At 39.8% G+C, this 21245-nt stretch overlaps 1 protein-coding gene across 1 annotated transcript in view; it reads right to left on the bottom strand.

The window, feature by feature from the left end:
• Window positions 1-321: 321 nt before the first annotated feature.
• Window positions 322-21245, bottom strand: part of ehbp1 (EH domain binding protein 1) — a 321338-nt gene continuing 300414 nt past the window's right edge. Inside the window, exons 23-25 of the mRNA XM_085977747.1 lie at window positions 16523-16596; window positions 2211-2325; window positions 322-1858 (exon numbers count right to left, since the gene is read on the bottom strand). Of these exons, the coding sequence (XP_085833873.1) occupies window positions 1768-1858; window positions 2211-2325; window positions 16523-16596 (280 nt within the window). The 3' untranslated portion in view covers window positions 322-1767. The remainder of the gene's footprint in view (window positions 1859-2210; window positions 2326-16522; window positions 16597-21245) is intronic.

Here is a 21245-nt window from a genome sequence, read left to right as displayed (position 1 = left end):
AAACTAAATTCACGTTTTTATTTTTAATTTCGATCAAAGATGCACTTTAGATTTGGACTTGTGACCTTTTTTTCCCCGAGTTTTTTTTTGAACCAATGGTGTCAAATATTTCTTATTGCTGAGAGTGGAATGGTCATGAACGAGTTAACAGCAAACTGGTGCATGATGAGAGCGTTATTTACCGCAAGAGATTACTGGCTATAAGCACCGGGTTTTCAGCTTTATCTGCCGTGTAAATCTGCCGACATTTCAGAGAGATTGTATTTGTTTATAATTAAATCGAAACCTTGACCTTTACCAACCAAAATGTAATTGCTGATGTATAATTGTTAAAACTTAAGTTTATTGGTTCAACAGAAAATGAAGGACGCAGCTTTCAACTTCAGTAACGCATTAAATGGGTCCCATTTAAAGTAAATTGTGTTCCAATAAAGCCAGCTATTTCAGAGGGAAACCCCCTTAGGAACTGTTCTGTTTGGTAACAAACTATGTACAAATAAAACTCTTATACGCACAATAATATACAGAGCGCAAGGTTGGAGCCTTGTGTGAAAGTTATGAGGGTAAAACACCAACAACAATCTTTTTCGACATGAAACACTTAAAAGTTGAGTTTTTATTGAGGACTCGTGGATGATCCTGGAATAAATAAACAGAAATGTTTCTTCCCACAAACAGCAGCTGCAGCTGACTTCAGATTTATGCAGGAGTTTACACTGAACATAATTTTGAGCTCCTAAATAAATCCTTTCTTTTCAGAGTACAAATAACAACGATCTCAGAACCCAGGAAAGAAGGTTCAGCAAAATACCTGCAGCTCACGCAATCAGATTGTGTTGTTCGGGGTAATAAATAAACATCAATTAAACACCAGAGAGTCAGTTTCACTAACTGGTGCAGGTTTATCAGCCCTTTTAAGAGTTCAAACTAAAACTAGCTTCAGACAACATCATTTACAACATGGCCGGTCTGTATAAGCTTACTATTTATAGAAAGAGAGATTTCAACAGACTTTACAGGGCAAATGAAACGCCCAATTCCTCAATGAAAATAAAACCAAATATTTGAAATGCAGCACTAGCAAGCCTCAACATTCCGATTTTTAAATATTTTTCTATAATTATAAAAAGTGAAGCAGCTTAATGAAAATTACAATCCTAAGTACTTTTGAAAAAAAAAATGAACTTGGCGGTCAATTTGTTCAACTTCCAATGTAAACCTGTAGAGTCTGGCTCTGCTTTAATATCATTCTGCATCACATGATTTTGCTTTAAAATCCAGTCCACATGGAGAAAGCAGGTGACGGTTACCCCTAACCCTTCCTTTCTGGGCGACAGTATTTGAAAACTGATTAAAAATCAATCGGAAAGCCAATCAGTCCTGTACGATGTAAAGTAACATGAAAACTAAACCCAGTATGAACAAAAAATGCTAGTAACAATCCTGCTACATTTGTAACAATTTGGTGTTTTTTCCCCTCGGTACAGAAGTAAGAATTCTCCAAACTATATCGGATAGAGATTAAATGCCACTGATACAAATAAAACAATTACACTCAGCATTTTTTTTTACAAAATACAATTTCATAAAAACGAATGCAGCCAAATACACGGATGTACGGCATTAGGAGGATTAAATGCTGTCAACATAAAACATTACACAGTTTACAACCCTACATATGATATTGTATCATTCAAATTCCATCGCATATGTTTTATTAAAATATGACAATAACAGTTTTCTATGTGGGGTCACTTTTTGTGCATCTCACTGAAGTACACATTTATCTTCTTTCTTGACAATTTTGCCTTTGCTTTGTTCGAGAGTTCGTTCCAAGTGTTCATCTTCTTCTTCTGCCCTGTAAACAGAAACAGATAGCATCAGCAAATCGACACACTAATTCCATGGAGATGGTTGGATCGTTGTTATACATTAAGAATCTAATAATCAACACCATCAAACTATATTTCAAAATTCAGAAACTACAAGATTTGATATGACTATACAAAATTCAGAAACTACAAGATTTGATATGACTATACAAAATTCAGAAACTACAAGATTTGATATGACTATACAAAATTCAGAAACTACAAGATTTGATATGATTGTATATATCGGTACACAGCCGGTCAGTATACTTAAACAATGAGAAAAGTTTTAAGCCAGTATGGAGATGGAAGAGTTTCCTTTCCCAGTGGAATACTTACTGTTTTTCCTGGGCATCCAAATCTCGGACAAGTGCATCCCGTTTGTTAACTAGAATAACTAGTTCATCGAGCAAGAGCTGTTCACGTCGCTTCTGTGCTTCTGTTTTCTGCCAGTCTGAAAACACAAGTATACAGTACATTTATTCTCTGTTTGCTAGGAGTACTTTTTTGTTTTCTGCTTAAACTCTCAGTATTACCCGAAACTCCAAGTGTAAACCAAGTAGTATTTAGAAATGATAGTTGGTTTTGAAAGCATCAAGCAGACATTGGCAATCATCTGCCATTACAGTTCAAACAATTTGGAACTGGGCATTTTCATACATTCAAACTTTCCAAGTTGATTCAATCGATTATTTCACGAGTTTTGCGATTATACACAACAAATACCTTCATTAACAGCGTTATGTTTTAATCACAGCGTGCTGGTTACATAACCCATTCTCGCCACAGGTTAGAATGACCACGTTACGTTGGTGAGAGGAACGATGACTTTATTCGGGGTTTGGTGCCACAGTGTAGCCCAACATTTAGTTTCGGCTTTCTGCATTCTTTCAGTTGGCTTTACCGCTGCATTACCTGTCAGCAGAAAGAGGCGCAGGGGACGTCGTTATTTATTTCTGGTACAAACGGCATTAGTTTCTCTTTTGGTGTGTGCGCCAGTGACATTTTGATCCCAAAACACCAAATATATCCCAAATATTCAATCCTTTAAAAGGTAAACAAACTCTGCTTATTACAGAACATTGCATGCGCTGTGTATAAACAGAGAACAGCAAAACTCCAGCAAAGTGAGTTGCTGCATTCTTCAGCACGGCGTATACTTTACAACCACTTCACCAGAGAAATGCATCACCGGGCGGGCTCAAATGTTATCAATAGTATTCTACAGATTTACTATCCCCTGCCCATCAAGAATTAACTAAATTGTCAAACGCGTGGTTCAATCCGTTCATATCAGGCTTAATATGCAAGAGGCGCCAGAAACTCCACTGCATAAAGAACACAACTCGGATTTCAGCACATTCTTAGCAAACAACTTTTTAAAAATACAAGTTCAAAATGGTTTTAAGTAACTTTTAAGATTGGTATTTTGTGTAACGCAACAAACAGCACAGCATACCTTTAAATAAGAGTGTATATAACATGCATCTACTTAAGGGAAAACAGAAAGCCAGCACATTGAGACAGGTACATAGTAAATTAGCAATTCTCAACGTAGATTTGATCAATTTAGCCAACTAACTTCCAGTTCAAAGACCAATGAAGGCTGCAGATTTAAAAAACTTATGGTTCAATTTTAATCTAGATTATTTAAATGTATGCGTTTTAACAATTCGTCATTCTTAATTTTTGAGAAAGGCGACTGTCGAATTGCCCAAATGCCCTTGTCCGCAGGTTGTGGGAGGAGAGGGTTTGAGGGGTAAAGGGTTTGAGGGCTGGCTGAGCAGGTCTCGCTGGCCGCCCCACACCAGCAGCTTGTAGCTGTCAATCAGCAGGCGATCGGCTCCGCCCAGCTCATTAAGAAAGTAAACAATGAGAAAGGACGAGTAGTTGCTGACAGAGATACCTGAACAAACCATAGTCCAGGGAAATCGGACACCAGCTTCAATATCCAAAGCCACTAAAGTAATGAAACAGCCCCCTCTCTACTTCCCAAACAGAGTGTGCAATCTACTCGGATTTAGCCCCCACCACTGCCCTAGGCTTTCACGTTAAACTCACACGGCTGTTGCATTCAGATAAATCCAACAATGCACATCAACCGTTACCATGTGAATCTTCATAAGCAACACAAGAATGCGCCATTGCAAACAGCACCAACCCCCTCCCATGCAAAATCCGCTGCAGACAACAAACAGGCTCAGCAGCTCTGTACATGCTGGAGGTTCTTGCGGGACTGATGCTTTATAGAGGATTTACAAGTTCAGAATTTAGATACATCTCCCCACAAACGTGCCACCATAATTAGAATTGAGTCAGGCAGCATTTTTTTCCACATAGATTAATTAAAAAATTCCCGATACTTTAACATGTATGGGTAAATCAAATTTTAAATTAAAACAAAGCCCCATAATAATAGTGGACTAACATACATTTAGGGTGCTAAATAAAGTCTTAATGTCTGCCAAAAGTAATGATTTTAAGAGCAACCACAGAATATTGCCAGACCTCTTAGGCTATAAGCCTGGCATACCGCGTGACTCAAACCATTCCTTTTATGCCCCAGTTTACTGCACTGCACCTAGCACCTACCAGTACCGTGAGCAGGCGGTCGCAGTATTACTGCCCACCCCCATGGCTGTGGAATGGGGAGAAACAGCGCTCTGTACTTGTGTATTGTATACAGGCAGGCAGCTTTGCTCATTGGAGTTGTCTGATTACCAGCGACATTTCCGATCACAAGAAATTACTAAACAACCCCAAGGAACCCAAGTATTTTCTCACATATGGGAATAAGATTGTATGATGAATTCATAACTTACGTAATTTTGTGCATGAATACAATAAGGTGCAAACGGAATAGCTAACTCTGTAAAAGTGGAAAGCCAGCGAGCAGGCTTCCTAACGTTATTTCAAAAAAAGCTTTAAAGGCTTATTGTGAAGGTGCCTCTCCCTCCCACCGGTGCATTGGATAAAGGCATTGCTCAGGGTTTCAGTAAGCCATATAGTGTAGAAAGTTCCAGGCTATATTCCAACTCTATGCCGAGTTAACTGTATAGGGAGGGAGGGAGGGAGGGATATTGGGTGAGAACAAGGTTGGTTTGATTGTATTCGATTCAAGGTTGAATACCTTGCTGACACTCACCATCCAGGCCACTTGGGTGAGGTACCTGTGGAACTATATCCAAACAAGAGTCAGTCATAAGATGGGAGGAAAGTGGAAAAATAAAGCTCCCTGAAGAAAAGGAACCCCCTGATGCTCCTGCTACTGTTGTACTGCATCTGGTGCCTGTTGCTAGTAGTGTAAAACAAAACTTGTCGAAACAGTCCTTCGACTGGCATAGCAAGGCCTATGGTGGGATTACTGCAGAAGATCACACAAGATCCAGTTGGTTCAGGTGTCACAGGCTGTATGGCTTCAAGTTTTCTATTAAAAAGCAATTTTTCTAAAACCTTACCAAGCTGAAACTACTTGGACTGCGAGGGATAGAGAGGGTGACTGCGAGGGATAGAGAGGGTGACTGCGAGGGGTAGAGAGGGTGACTGCGAGCACAGTGTAACAAGGACCAGTCAAGTGAAGTGGTCAAATAACAATTATTTGACCTCAAGCCTTAGTCTGATGTTGCTGATTGAGAAAACATGGTTGGAAAGTGGAGGGATTGAGTTGATCTGGAAACAGAAACAATAAAAACTGGAGATGGAGAGATCAGGAGGTAAAACAATAAGATATAGGTAGAGTGGCTGCATCGAGGAAGGATGTAGGGAGGGCTGAGTGCTGGACTAAAAAGCAATGAAAGCACTTAGGCTGTAACTGTAAGAGGTTAGTTCAAGAATAAAAAGTCAGGTCCAAGAAATAAATAATTTGCAAATTATGACCTCTTGGGCCAAGCATGTGGTTTAATATATATGGTAATATAGGCTTCAATGAATGAATGAATACAAAGGTAGAAAGTTGCAACTATCAGTCCTCCCTGATAGTTCTGTGGATAACTGCAACATACAACACTGAGCTAAGCTGCTGGAAAGAACAGGTGTGTGAATGTCAAGTTTGGTTGTAATGCTCCCCATGGTGGAATTGCCTGCTGACACTCGGGGATGGATTCCCTACTTCTTGGTGCTGTGATCTGGCTGTAACCCTGACCCATTTTCCTTGGTTGAGGCTCATCTGGCGTGCAAGGTGGCCTCCCAGCAGGGTAACTGCCACTCCGAGGGAATGTGCCATTGCCACAGAATAGAATTTTTGCTGGTGTAGCAGTGACACAGCTGCTGCAGCACCTGAGGAGGCCCAATGACGACAGCCCTCACTGAGACTGAGGCCTGAAATGGTTAATGTTGCGGGGGTCGCATGGAAAAGAGAAAAAAAACCTTGCATTTCTATAGTGCCTTTCATGACCACCGGTTGTCCCAAAGTGCTTTACAGCCAATGAAGTACTTTTTTTTTGAAGTGTAGTCACTGTTGTAATGCAGCCAATTTGCGCACAGCAAGCTCCCACAAACAGCAATGTGATAATGACCAGATAATTTGTTTTAGTAATGTCGGTTGAGGAATAAATATTGGCCAGGACACTGGGTAGAACTCCCCTGCTCTTCTTCGAAATAATGCCATGGGATCTTTTACGTCCACCTGAGACAGCAGACAGGGCTTTGGTTTAACGTCTCACCTGAAAGATAGCACCTTTGACAGTGCAGCACTCGCTCAGTACTGCATTGGAGTGTCAGCCTGGATTATGTGCTCAAGTCTCTGAAGTGGGAATTGAACCCACAACCTTCTGACTGAGTGCTACCACTGAGCCACGGCTGTCATGGCCACTACCAGCCCCTCTGCCTCTATGCATTGACTACAGGGGCTTACCGTTGATGCCCCAGGGCCCACCGCCAACTTTCTCCTGGCGGTGGTGGAGATAGTGGAAGTAAGTAGGGAAATATGGCAGCTTGCCAGATACCACCTTCCCACCAGTATTTACGTGCACTGGGAATGGACAAGGTGGCCAGCAGCCAACTCAGTGGAGGCAGGGCAAGGATTTACCATCCAATTTTGTTCCATTTTCCACTGGTATCTCACCCGATTGATAGTCCTCACTGTCTAGGATCACACGTTAAAACCACGTGAGTGAATTACTGGAAGGCAGACACAGTTTGTGGAACTGTGCCCCAACATTAATTACTATTTTAAAGAGAGGAAAGGAAATATATTTAAAGAAAACATGAAATTATTGACATACAAGAAAAAATTATTTAATTAGACAGTTGATTTGAAAGGGAAGAATACTGTTGCAGATTGGAAGTACTTGTAAATCAAGTTAGTTCTCTGCCTACAAAGCTTGTTAATTAATATTGCTTTATTCCTTGTATATTTGGGGAGAAATTCCAAATTTTAACAGTCACAAGATGCCTACTGGAGACTTGTTACGTCATGTCTCCCAGCCAGAAGACAGCTGCTCAAACTGACGTATGCGGTGTGTCAGCAGGTGACTCACACTGTGTTGATCACGGATTGACATCCTTCCCAGTTTTGAATGCAAACTCCAATGTTCAACCGACATTAAAAAATTCACGGCCAGTTGGACTCAGACTCTCCACACACGTCAGTGAAGTGACTCTCTTCTAGCTTGAAGGCCCAGTACTGTGAGTCTCCAGCAGGCTGCACTGTATGTTATTTTCCTCAAATATAGGAAAATTAAGAATTTTTTGAAACAAGTTTTATTTATGGGAGTGAGTCGTATATATTGAAAGTATGTCTGCCCCCAATTGCACTGGGGTCATATCATGTCAAAATACAACAAGTGAGCTTACAATCATCAGATATATTTATGATATTAGAAATCCATTTGGTAAACAAAATAATGCTCATTATATTCAACAAAGTAACTGAAATAATTTCAGCACCGTTTAACCATTCAGAGTAAATGTTTACTTCTATGGTACCAAAACTAGCACTAGTCCTAGCACAAGTGTTAAAATACTTGCGGCTTAAAAAAAAAGTACATTCTGCAACTTGTCAGTATTAAATGTACCTAAATTAGAAATATCACAGAAGTTGAGGTTCCACTCTGTTTTGGTGGCCTTGCTGGAGTCAGCATTGCAAGAAAAATAGGACATTAGCACAATGCAGCGAGGAAGATGGAGAAACTGGGAAGGAAAACAACAAAATGAATTGTCTATAAAACATAATTTTTGGAAAAAAATTCTGCATGTCGTGGCTGAGTTCAAACAAAATTCAGATGCTATTCTGTTTACAGTATTTGAAGCACAGCCTTTAAACTAATGCCAGGCTTGAAAATACATTTGCATTGGTGCAGAGAGGTTTTGCATGATTGCAACAAGTTTACCCTTTACGTACTAAAGGTTCAAAGAACCAAAGTACAAGTAATGAATCTTTGCCATTTTTTGCTTTCTACCTCAGATTTTAACTACATTTTGTTGCTCACAAGTTTATTCTGTCATATTTCCAATATGATTTAAAGTAATTAATCATCGTCAGGTTACTTTTGTTCAATACTGTGTCTGTGAAATGGGGTAATCTTGCAATCTATCCATTTCTCGAACTTCCTTATATGAAATTCAGTTTTAATAAAGCATACTATCCTAAATGTAATATGACAGTACATTTTTCAATGATACTGAATACCCTGCAGGTTAATGTAGTAGCTTGACTCATTGGCATATCAACACAAAGTGCTAATCCTGATTGTGGTAGCAATGTTGTGGAGAAGGGGTGAGCAGAGGTCAGGAACCTTCTTATAGGGATGAGGGACACCTCAGAAGAGTTATCCATCAGTTTCACTCTCCACTTACCTGTGGCTCCCAGGGATAATAAGCCAGAGGATCTTTGTTACCTTTAACAGCAGACCATTCTTGGAATGTCACGAAAACACTGCATGGGGTAGTCTGTGTGTTAAATTTGTGTGTAAGTGAGATTACTTCCTTGAAATCACTCATTACTCTTGAATTGAAAAAACTAATTATATATTTGGTGTGCATGTGTGTGTGATGTGTGCATGCGCGCGAGTGTGTGCGTTATATATGGCATGTATATACATATATTTGGCCACAGTAATGGATGTAAAGACAGACAACAAAGGCCATAATGCTCCAATGAGTTAGCACAACAATCACAATGATGGATTAACTACTGTAGAGAATCACTTCAACTTATTGCGTGAGTAGTGGATCTTCCCGTCATTACCTACAGCAAGTTGCAGCAAACTATGTAAGTTCAGTATATATTATACATAGAAACAAGGAGAGATCAGATTCTGGGATTGGAGAAAATTTTGAGAGGCATGAGGATTTCCAGGGCTTTTCCCAGAAAATGTAACTGGACTTAGAATGTGGCAGGGCCAGCTTTTGCATTTAAATGAGGCAGATCCTGATCTCTTATTCTCAGTCTGCTCATTCAGCACCTAACAGGAGTGCCTGCTGAAAACTGGTGCAGGTGCCTGCCCCAGACTGGGTGCTCTGTGAGGGTTGCGGGACCATACTGAAGACAATCCCCCCCTCCCCCCCTGGGGAATTAGGGGCACTTGGGGCATTCTGGTTGCTGTTTTCCAGGCCTCCAACATTTTGAGGGTGCAGGGCCCAGCCAACGGGATAGCCTGTAGCATGAGTTCCTCCCGCCCATGCAAAAAAAAGGGGCATCTGCCTTCTCTTAGGCACAATGCCCCTCAAGTGCAATGCACCAGATGAATGTCCTACAGATGCTCAGAGAGGAAAATCTCCCCTATATATTCAGAGAGAGTGAACACATTGCTAAAGTGTTTCTTCATTGGCTCCAATATCCAAGAACCAACCAAAAAAGTGCGACAGATCTGATATTTATGAATTTCAAATTAAGTCATCTACTACCTAAACAAAATGTGACTCAAGTGATTGTGTTACTGGTGTATTTCATTTATCCAATAAGTCACCATAACTCACTTGGGCAAGATATGGCATCACATAATGTCAAATGACTAATATTTTACACATTTCCTACTTTGATAGAAATTAGTTGGAAGGAGAGAACATAACATATAAGTTTTATAAATAATTTAAAAGACTGAGAAGTGACCTGATAGAGGTCTTTAAAATTATGAAAGGGTTTGATAGGGTAGACGTAGAGAAGATGTTTCCACTTGTGAGGGAGACCAAAACTAGGGCCCATAAATACAAAATAGTCACTAATAAATCCAATAGGAAATTCAGGAGAAACTTCTTTACCCAGAGAGTGGTTAGAATGTGGAAGGCGCTACCACAAGGAGTAGTTGAGGTGCATAGCACTTAAGGGGGAAGCTAGATAAGTACATGAGGGAGAAAGGAATAGAAGGATATGTTGTAGAGTGGGAGGAGGCTCGTGTGGAGCATAAACACCAGCATGGACCAGTTGGGCTGAATGGCCTGTTTCTGTGCTGTAAAATTCTACGCAAGCCTTGCAGCATCCCACTACTTACTATCTGCCAACCCGAAAATGACCAGTTTATTCCTAGTCTCCGTTTTCTGTCCGTTAACCAATCCTCAATCTGAATTAATATAGTACCCTCAATCCCATGAGCCCTAATCTTGTGTAACAACCGCTGTGTGACACTTTATCGAATGCCTTTTGAAAAATCTAAATATGCTACATCTACTGGTTCCCCCTTATCCACCCTGCTAGTTACACCCTCAAAAAACTCTAATAAATTTGTCAAACACGATTTCCCTTTCATAAAACCATATTGACTCTGCCTAACCATATTGTGATTTTCCAAGTGCCCTGTTACCACATCCTTAATAATAGATTCTAGCATTTTCCCTACTATTGGTGTCAGGCTAACTGTCCTGTCATTCCCTGTTTTCTCTCTCCCTCCTTTCTTGAACAGCGGGATTACATTTTCTACCTTCCAATCCACTGGGATTGTTCTAGAATCTAGGGAATGCATGCACTATCTCTGTAGCCACCTCTTTTAAAACCCTAGGACGTAGGTCATCAGGTCCAGGGTATTTATTGGCTTTTAGTTCCATTAATTTCTCCAATATCTTTTCTTTACTAAACTGGAAGGGGGGGGGGGGGGGAGAGGGGTCCTCTGGGCCAAATCTGTTTATATAAATCATTACAAATTGAATTATTTTGGCTGAAGAGAACAGAAAAAGAACAGTATTAAACCTATTCACATTTTAAAGATACTTTATCAAAGTACATGAAGGAAAAAAACCTTCATAATGGGGGAGGGCAGGGAACAACAAATTAACAGGCGACTGACCACAGCAATTATCACCCACTGAGAATGGTTGAAGCCTCTCCACTTGCTACATCTGTGCTACACTATGTTGCCCATAATCAAAGGCCTGTGGTTACTATGCTCCAATTTCTTTGTACAACTATACTAACAAGCGTGACACTGCAGAGTTTTTGTTTAAACAGCTTGATCCATTGGTTTCCCAGTTCCATGCAACCTCTATGAATCTACCCATACACTAAAGGAATCTATATTATTGAGTCACAACTTTTCATTATGGAAATTTCCACTGTTTGATTAAGTTCAAGGACATGTTGTTTTCAGCTTCACATTTTGTCAAAAAGATACAACGCATATTTGAGGTCAGGCATAATTTTTGACCATCTTAATAGTCAAATGAAAGTTGAAACACTGAGGGTTCACTCTTGTGAAGTGTATGTACAAAAAAACTTAGCAATATTCCCTGACGGACCTCAAATAATACCAGAATAATAATTTCTAATTTTCAAAAATGTGAACAGATTGAGGCCACAGTATAATTTACAAGAAATTCACATCATAGACTTACTACTTTTACAATGGTATTTTCTTTGAAAATCTGTTACAACTATAGAGAATTGAATGAATTTACGTGCTAGAAACTGGATATGTGGATATTGGGGACAGCTTCAGGCTTGGTTGTGTTGATCCCCGATGATAGGATATCCAACCAGCATTCACTGTCACAGATGGGGGACGTGGACAAGGTACCAGAGGGTGGTTGGCAGTCATGGAAACATACCCCTGTGCAAGTCAGTGCCTTCAGTACAGGAGCGGAGAAAATGTGAGGGTCAGAACACCAAAAAAAGCTGAGCGTAATTGGAACGGAATGCTCAGGATAAAATTCCAGTTTTGTTGCGAGAGAAGTATGAGCACATGAAGCGGACAGGCAGGAAAAAACCAGCTGGTCCATCAAGCCTGCCCCACACCATGATGGCCAGAGCATCGTAACCAAACACTTCCTCTGCCCACCTCCTCGTCCCCACCAACACTCCCGCAGACAGTAATTGTACTTTATGAAGAACATTTCAATCTGAAAACGTTTGTATGTTTATGAGAGAAAATGCAACTTCTTTACCCCACTATAACATCTATTACAACAACATTTTAAACATTTCAATGCAACAAAATGCATTAACTTCATTTTTTGCTGCTTAAATAATTGGGACAGGAGAAGCTGGTCTAATTCATATATTTCATTGTTCTACTTTATGAATTCATAGTTGAATGCACACCAACAAATAAAGAGGAAAAAGGGCTGCTACCAGTAAAAAATCATCAAAAATGACAACCCAAGCAGCATACAATCTAGGGATTTAAAACTTTTAACTCCAATTTAAACAGAAAAAATAAAAATGCTTAACATGAATAAGCCGATACAAACTAGATATAGAATTCTTAAATTTCACTCCGATAAAGTAACGGGAAATTAATTCACACAATGTACTTATTCAAATAATCATTTTAAGGCTGCTCTTTAATTGATAAATTATAACTAAAGACATTTTGATTAAAAATCAAATATAGGTTAATATATTATAGAATAAAAAGCTAGTTGTTGGCTATATACTACTTTATACTAAGAAAAAGTACAAACATATGGATGCTGTACTTATAAAATTGTTGTTTCAATGAATTAGGCAGTAAATTTCTGAAAATTAACATTTTGTTGTGAATGATGCACTGGGAATTGCAATCTGGTCTTATCTTCAGTCCCAGTCAACTAGCGTTCCAGAAAGAGTGTGCAGCATCATCAGAGCGTCCATTTGATAGGATTCTACTGCTGGACCTAATCAATCTCTGGAATACTGTGGCTGCACCGTGCAACAAAGCTAAAATAGATTTACAAATGGGGTTTTAGGGGGATAAGCTCCTTCACAGGATTACATATTGATTTTAAATATAAAAAAGCTTATCATATAAACCGTAACTACAAAAATAGTGAACCTATGCATAAATCCTTTTAGAAGAGCCTACACTTCAAACTACAAACTGAGAGTGAATAAAGCAGTGCAAAATCCAGAGTAAGATCCATTTCGTGGGTTAACAATAAAAAACAGAATGTTTTAGAGACTATCCTTAGGCCATGTATAAACAAAACATGAGCAGATACTCAAGACCAATGACAGGTATTTATTTGATGTCCAAAACTGTGAAAACATGCATTTGACACTGCTGCGATATAATTTAGGTAGATAATATTACCTTTTCAGTTGTGGCAGTTTTTAAAATATCCTCTAAATACCATGCTCATTTTTTGTGTTAAAATGTGATCAGTAGAATGTTTTAAATCAGAACAAATGCAGCATTTAATTTTTATTTCTGTCCAATTAAATGAATGCTGTCAGCAAAACCTCATCTACAATTAAAATGTCTACAAGCTCACATACTGGGATCTTTATACAAATTCACGGCTTTATTACACACCTTACCTTATTTTTACATTAAGCAGTTTAATTAGAAACACAGTTACTTCATATGCATTCACTGCCACATCATGGCTTACATTTCCTCTAAAATTAAGAGGGGAAGAAAGCAACAAAGAATTTATTGTTGAAAGATAATTGTAATTAACTGAGTGTATGTATGTGGAACAGTACAGAGATCTGAAGTGTCTTATAAAAGTGCCCTATCTTCTATGTTTCTACCTATCTTCTATGTTTCTATCTTAAGGCTAAAGGGATCAAGGGGTATGGGGAGAAAGCAGGGACCGGATACTGAATTTGGAAGATCAGCCATGATCGAATTGAATGGCGGAGCAGGCTCGAGGGGCCTACTCCTGCTCCTATCTTCTATGTTTCTGTGTAAAAGACTATTTGTATTAAGTGCTATATACAACATATGGGGAAATAAAAATCAGTCTACCTTTCCAAACTCTGGTGAGCCTAAGTACATTTTCCAGACAAATTCAAGTACTGAGCCAGATTGTAAAATGAGAAATAAAGAAAATGTCGTATAAATAAAATGACCAAATCTCTTAGCAAACTGCCTCAATCTTTCATATATTTAGTGAAGTTTAGTTAACCCCAGTTAAATGTTTTTTGTTGTTACAGAAAAGTACGAGCTTGGATGTCGACCGTATGTAGCACTTTTCTTCAGAACTAATGTGATACAAATGGAAATTTCAACCTAAAGGCTTCACAGAAGGATGATACCATTCTCCAAATCAAATGCATCCATGCTGTAATGCCACTAGCAATTGGATCTAATGCTATGAAAGTGATTGGGTATCACATTTAACCTTATTCTATCTACAGCTTTCTTTGTTTGATAGGCCTATTGACCTCGTCACAACCCACAAGCTGAATGGCAATGTATATTTCAGCATGGGCTGTCCAAGTTTCCAACACAGTATCTCAATTGCTACAGCACATGGAGAATACTGACCTTTCAGAGATTACTGAGCATCCACGTAACTGCTTCGTGAAGTGGTCAAGGAGAAACTGTCCACACATAACCAACACAATGGTCAGCAACTGCACAAGAAAGTGCTCACATGCTACTGACATCAATAGGTCAAGAAGAGTTTGATAAACTGCCTTCACATGCTATCATTGAGTCCTGCACAGTCTACTGAACTGTCTACTCTACTCTGTCATCAACAGACCAAAAAAATCAGCATACCTGTCTGGAAAACACTGATATGAATGGGACCACTGACTGCACAACTCTTTTTCACTGTCATGTCATCAGTGGTTACAGCACTATCTGCAGAACTGGAAAACCCCTGGGACTGAAATCGGGAAGACAGATAATTACATATTTGCTATGAACATTATTTATCTCTTCCTGTGTAAGCATTAACCAAGATGATATATTAATGTGGCTCTCAAAGCAGCAGAACACTACAGATTTTTTTAATGTTCAGGACTAAAAATAATTTATTTTGCTTCCATTTATTAAATAAATCATTAAAAAAATGCCTTTGGATAAACTAAAAAGTTTAGCAAGATCAGTTATTCAGATTAATAATTTCCTAAACACATGCTATAGAATATCATTGGCATTTTGTTTATACAGCTTGAGGCAGGATGATTTGAATTGTTATCCCTCAGGAGGTAATAAATGATGTGCCCAATGCATGCACCATCAGTGTTTCTCGGTTAAATCCAGACAGAGATTTGGATCATGCTGTTTATAGTACCCTGATGCTAATCTCTGAATTTCAGTCCAGAAATACAAGAAGTGATGTGGGAGTTTTTAACTCTTATCTATGATTACAGTGAATAACTACTAATTGTTTATTCTGGGTGCTTTGAGCTGCATCTGCTGTAAATTCAGAACAAATGCAGATTTGCAGCTATAGTGAAGCTTTACTTGTATATTTTTGTTCCCTTACAAATTACATCACAGGGGAAAAGATGCACTTCACAAAGCAAAAGTAACAATTCACACCCATGCTCACTTCTCTATCATTTTGTATTTCTATACTATTTCTACAACACACTTTCTTGAACAGATTTAACAGCTGTAATAACTGGCTAATTGTACTTCAACAAGTTGGACAGTAACCAATAGATTATATGTGTGATTTATTTTGTGGGGGGGGGGGTGAAATGCACTAATTTGCACCAGTTTTTGATCATATTGTATGGAAAAAATGTATCTTCGGTGATTTATGTTTTTTTCCTCGAGAACACGATAAAAAAATCCTTCCTTTTGGGTTTACAAAAAGATACTGTTCTAGATGAACTAACTCTTGGTAACAGCACATTAGCTGGCAAAATGAACAATGAAACACAGAAATGAACCAATTGCAGTTTAATTCCAGTCTAAATATATGCCAGTGGCAGAATCTATGAAATAAATTAGAATTGATTTATAATGGCTCAGGTATCTTATCAGGTGAAGAAAGACATAATTGTACCCAGTCAAAGGCTAACAAGGTCAATACATAGCAGTAAAATCAATTTGCATTGATTGCAATTGTTTTATTTTGCAGACAAAGTCACAGTCAATACCAGATGGCATTTGCTTGAAAAAGAAAAGAATTTCCAAGATTTTCAAATGCATTTTTCACCCTCAAGTTATGGCAACAACAAAACAACTTGTATTTACATAACGCCTTTAACGTAGCAAAACGTCCCAAGGTGCTTAACTGCAAGTCTAGAGTAATTTGAGGATAAGAGTTACTGCAACAGATACTGCCAATATGAACATCTAGAATTTCAGTTATTCAAAGAACTTGATATTACGATTTTTTACATACATTTGTACTAGTTTTAATTTCTAAATATAGGACGCAGAGTTTCTTTTAAAGTCAGATACTGTGTTTGCAATGATCAACATTTTCTTGGACACTTAGCCCAGGAGAATTTATGAGCAGTTAACTTTGCCAAAATATTAAAGTGATTGAAGCTTTGAAAGGGAAAATGTAAATAATTTTGAAAAAATGAGAAATAACCACTCATCACTTACCTTCTATTGCAAGCATAGCCCGTAATTCTCTATTTAGCAGCTCAAAGCGTCTCTCAAGATCGTGTTCTTTTTCCCTAGGCAAGTCAAAAAAGTTCATCAATACAGTAATTAACAAATCATTACTGACTAAAAGCACCTTTAAGATTCATTGATTACTGGGACTGACCATTGTCTTTTCTCAAACCTTTAATCTACTCCAAATGACTGATATACAAACCTTCACTGATAGTGTTCTAATTATGGCGAATTTAAAAATAGTGTGTTGCATATCATACAATGTTACATCATTTGTATTGCTATAAATTTTATTCAATTATTTGGAAAGAGGGCAAAATGAGATTTGACACTAGGTACACTGGTCTTTTGATTTTTCTTGTCTTTCGGCAGGAGAGATAGTTGTTGTAAAGGTTGTTAGAAGTCAACCTCATACAATGGGCTCCCAGGTTGAAACTAGGAATAAAGATAAAACAAAGTAAATTAGGTAGCAGGGATTAGGCAATGCCAAGACTGGGTTTTAAAATCTGAAGACTGTAGGATGAATGAAAGATTGGGGAGAAATGCAATTCCACAGTTTTGAGGTCCTGGGAAAAAGGAGTTAAATTGGCGGCTAGGCAATGAATCTTGCTTTCAACACAGTAGGAATGTAGGGAAGAGTATACAGGATTGTGAGTTTGCAGTTTTGAAATAAAAAGAGGAAAGCTGAAAGGAGTATCATTTGACAAGCTTTTTAAACTTTGTTCAGCAGCATGACAGAGGTAGAATCATAGAATGGTTACCGCATGGAAGAAGGCCATTCGGCCTGTCGAGTCCATGCGGACTCTGAGCTAGTCCCACTCCCCTGCCCTTTTCCCATAGCCCTGCAAATGTTTTCTCTTCAGATACTTATCCAACTCCAGATTGAGTCTGCCTCCACCACCCTTTCAGGAAGCGCATTCCAGATCTTAACCACTTGCTGAGTAAAATTTTTTTTTCTTATGTCGCCTTCGGTTCTTTTGCCAATTACCTTAAATCTGTGTCATCTGGTTCTCGACCCTTCTGCCAATGGGAACAGTTTCTCTCCATCTACCCTGTCCAGCACCCCCATGATTTTGAACACCTCTATCAAATCTCCTCTCAATCTTCTCTGCTCCAAAGAGAACAACCCCAGCTATTCCAGTCTATCAATGTAACTGAAGTCCCACATTCCTGGAATCATTCTTGTAAATCTTTTCTGCACCCTCTCTAAGGCCTTCACATCCCACCTAAAGTGTGGTGCCCAGAATTGGACACAGTACTCCAGTTGGGGCCGAACAGTGTTTTATATAGGTTCATCATAATTTCCACACTTATGTACTCTATACCTCTATTTATGAAGCCCAGGATCCCGTAAGCCTTTTTAACTGCTTTTCCAACCTGCCCTGCCACCTTCAACGATTTGTGCACATATACCCCTAGGTGTCTCTGTTCGTGCACCCCCTTCAGGATTGTACCATTTAGTTTATATGTCCTCTCCTCATTCTTTCTACCAAAATGTATCATTTCACACTTTTCTGCGTTAAATTTCATCTGCCACGTGTCCGCCCATTTCACCATCCTGTCTATGACTTCCTGAAGTCTATCACTCTCCTCCTCACTGTTCACTATACTTCCAAGTTTTGTGTCATCTGCAAATTTTGAAATTGTGCCCTGTACATCCACATCCAAGTCATTAATATATATCAAGAAAAGCAGTGGTCCTAGAACCGACCCCTGAGGAACACCACTATATACCTTCCTCCAGTCCAAAAAACAACCGTTCACCACTACTCTCTGTTTCTTGTCACTTAGCCAATTTCGTATCCATGCTGCCAATGTCCCTTTTATTCCATGGGCTTCAACTTTGCTGGCAAGCCTATTATGTGACACTTTGTCGAACGACTTTTGGAAATCAATGTACACTACGCCAACCACATTACCCTCATCAACTCTCTCTGTTACCTCATCAAAAAACTCTATCAAGTTGGTTAAACATGATTTGACTTTAACAAATCCATGCTGGCTTTCCTTAGTTAATCCACACCTATCCAAGTGACTGTTAATTTTGTCCCCGATTACTGTTTCTAAAAGCTTCCCCACTACCAAGGTTTAACTGACTGGCCTGTAGTTGCTGGGTTTATCTTTACACCCTTTTTTGAACAATGGTGTAACATTTGCAATTCTCCAGTCCTCTGGCACCACCCCCGTATCTACGGAGGATTGGAATATTTTGGCCAGTACCTCCGCGATTTCCGCCCTCAATTCCCTCAGCATCCTAGGATGCATTCCATCCGCTCCTGGTGACTTATCTACTTTAAGTACAGTCAGTCTTTCCAATACTTCTTCTTTATCAATTTTTATATTGTCAAGTATCTCCACTACCTCCTCCTTTACTATGTCTATGGCAGCATCCTCTTCCTTGGCGACGACAAATGCAAAGTACTCATTTAGTACCTCAGCCATACCCACTGCCTCCATGTGTAGGTCTCCTTTTTGGTCCCTAATCGGCCCCACCCCTCCTCTTATTACCCTTTTATTATTTATATGCCTATAGAAGACTTTTGGATTACCTTTTATGCTGGCTGCCATTCTATTCTCATACCCTCTCTTTGCCCCTCTTATTTTCTTTTTCACTTCTCCTCTGACCTTTCTGTATATAGCCTGATTCTCAGATGTATTTGCAACTGTCATACGTCCTCTTTTTCTGCTTCATCATATTGGCCATCTGTTTCGTCATCCAGGGAACTCTGACCTACCTTTCCCCCTCGTGGGAATGTACCTCGACTGTACCCGAACAATTTCCTCTTTAAAGGCAGCCCATTGTTTCACTTCAGTTTTGCCTGCCAATCTTTGATTCCAGTTTACCCGGGCCAGATCCATTCTCATCCCACTGAAATTGGCCTTCCCCCCAATTAAACATTCTTACTCTAGATTTCTCCCTGTCCTTTTCCATAGCTAATCTAAACCTTATGATACTATGATCACTGTTCCCTAAATGTTCACCTACTGACACTTGCTCCACTTGACCTACCTCATTCCCGAGAACCAGATCCAGCAATGCCTCCTCCCTCGTCGGGCTGGAAACATACTGATCAAGAAAGTTCTCCTGAACACATTTCAGAAATTCTTCCCCTTCTCTGCCCTTTACACTATTACAATCCCAGTCTATATTAGGATAGTTGAAGTTCCCCATTATCACTACTCTATAGTTCTTGCACCTCTCTGTAATTTCTCTGCAAATTTGCTCCTCCAGATCTTTCCCACTATTTGGTGGTCTGTAGAATACACCTAGTAGTGTAATGGCACCTCTATTATTTCTTAACTCCATCCATATAGATTCTGTCCTTGCCCTCTCCAGGACATCCTACCTCTCCAGCACTAACATTCTCCTTAACCAATACTGCCACACCACCTCCTATCTTTCTTTCCCCATCTTTCCTGAACACCTTATAACCAGGAATATCTCCGAGTCAAATTAGTTTAAACCCTCCCCAACTGCACTAGCAAACCTTCCCGCGAGGATATTGGTTCCAGCCCTGTTGAGGTGCAACCCGTCCGGCCTGTACAAGTCCCACGTCCCCCAAAACCGGTCCCAATGCCCCAGGAATCTGAAGCCCTCCCTCCTGCACCATCTCTTCATCCACCTGCTCTATCCTCCTATTTCTATACTCACTTGCACGTGGCACTGGGAGTAATCTGGAGATTACTACCTTTGAGGTCCTGCTTTTTAATCTCTTTCCTAGCTCCCTAAAATCTGCCTGCAGGACCTCATCCCTCTTTCTAACTATGTCGTTGGTACCAATATGGACCACGACCTCTGGCTGTTCACCCTCCCCCCTCAGAATGTTCTCCAGCTGTTCAGTTACATCCTTGACCCTGGCACAAGGGAGGCAACATACCATCCTGGAGTCACGTCTGTGGCCGCAGAAACACCTGTCTGCTCCCCATACTATCAAAACCCCGACCACTATTGCTCTCCCACTCTTCTTCCTCCCCCCCGTACAACTGAGCCACCCATGGTGCTGCGGACTTGGCTCTGGCTGTACTCCCCAGAGGAACCATTGCCCTCACCAGTACTCAGAACCGAATACTGGTTGGAGAGCGAGATACACTCAGGGGACTCCTGCACTACCTGCCCGGTCCTCCTTTTCTGTCTAGCAGTCACCTATTCCCTGTCTGCCTGCACACTCCTTAGCTGCGGGGTGACCACCTCCTGAAACGTGCTATCCACGAAGCTCTCGCCTCATGGATGCACCGCAGTGACACCAGCTGCTGCTCAAGCTCTGAAACCTGGAGCTCAAGCTCCTCCAGCTGACAACACTAGGTACTAGGACAGCATCCTCAATATGGGGACAGTATTCAAGTCTTGGATGAAGTTGGGACTTTATCGAATTAAGAGTTGTTATGGGGAAAATAAGTGTTTAGTATCGTGGAAATAAATTTCTTGAGGAATCTTCAGCAACAAAGGAGATTTGGGAGGCATTTAGCAAAGGAGTGGACGATGAACGAAAGAGGATTTGATATGAAGAAGGAACAGAGTAATACAGAGTCCTGGGACCCCGAGTTAATGGAAAAAGAGTTGGAGGATAACCCAGCAAATAAACCAATTTGAGGAGCAACTTTATAGCCATCAACGTAGTTCTGCTGGGAGGTTATATGATGGTACCTTGTTCAGATGTGCTGAGTGCGAGACCTTGTTAAATGTTTGGAGATCTCCAAAGCAATGACA

This window comes from Somniosus microcephalus, chromosome 3 (genome assembly GCF_052327205.1).
Source record: "Somniosus microcephalus isolate GS21.2 chromosome 3, FLI_Smic_1.0, whole genome shotgun sequence".
In the NCBI taxonomy this organism is placed as follows: domain Eukaryota; kingdom Metazoa; phylum Chordata; class Chondrichthyes; order Squaliformes; family Somniosidae; genus Somniosus; species Somniosus microcephalus.
This window is presented reverse-complemented; position numbering and strand designations above follow the sequence as displayed.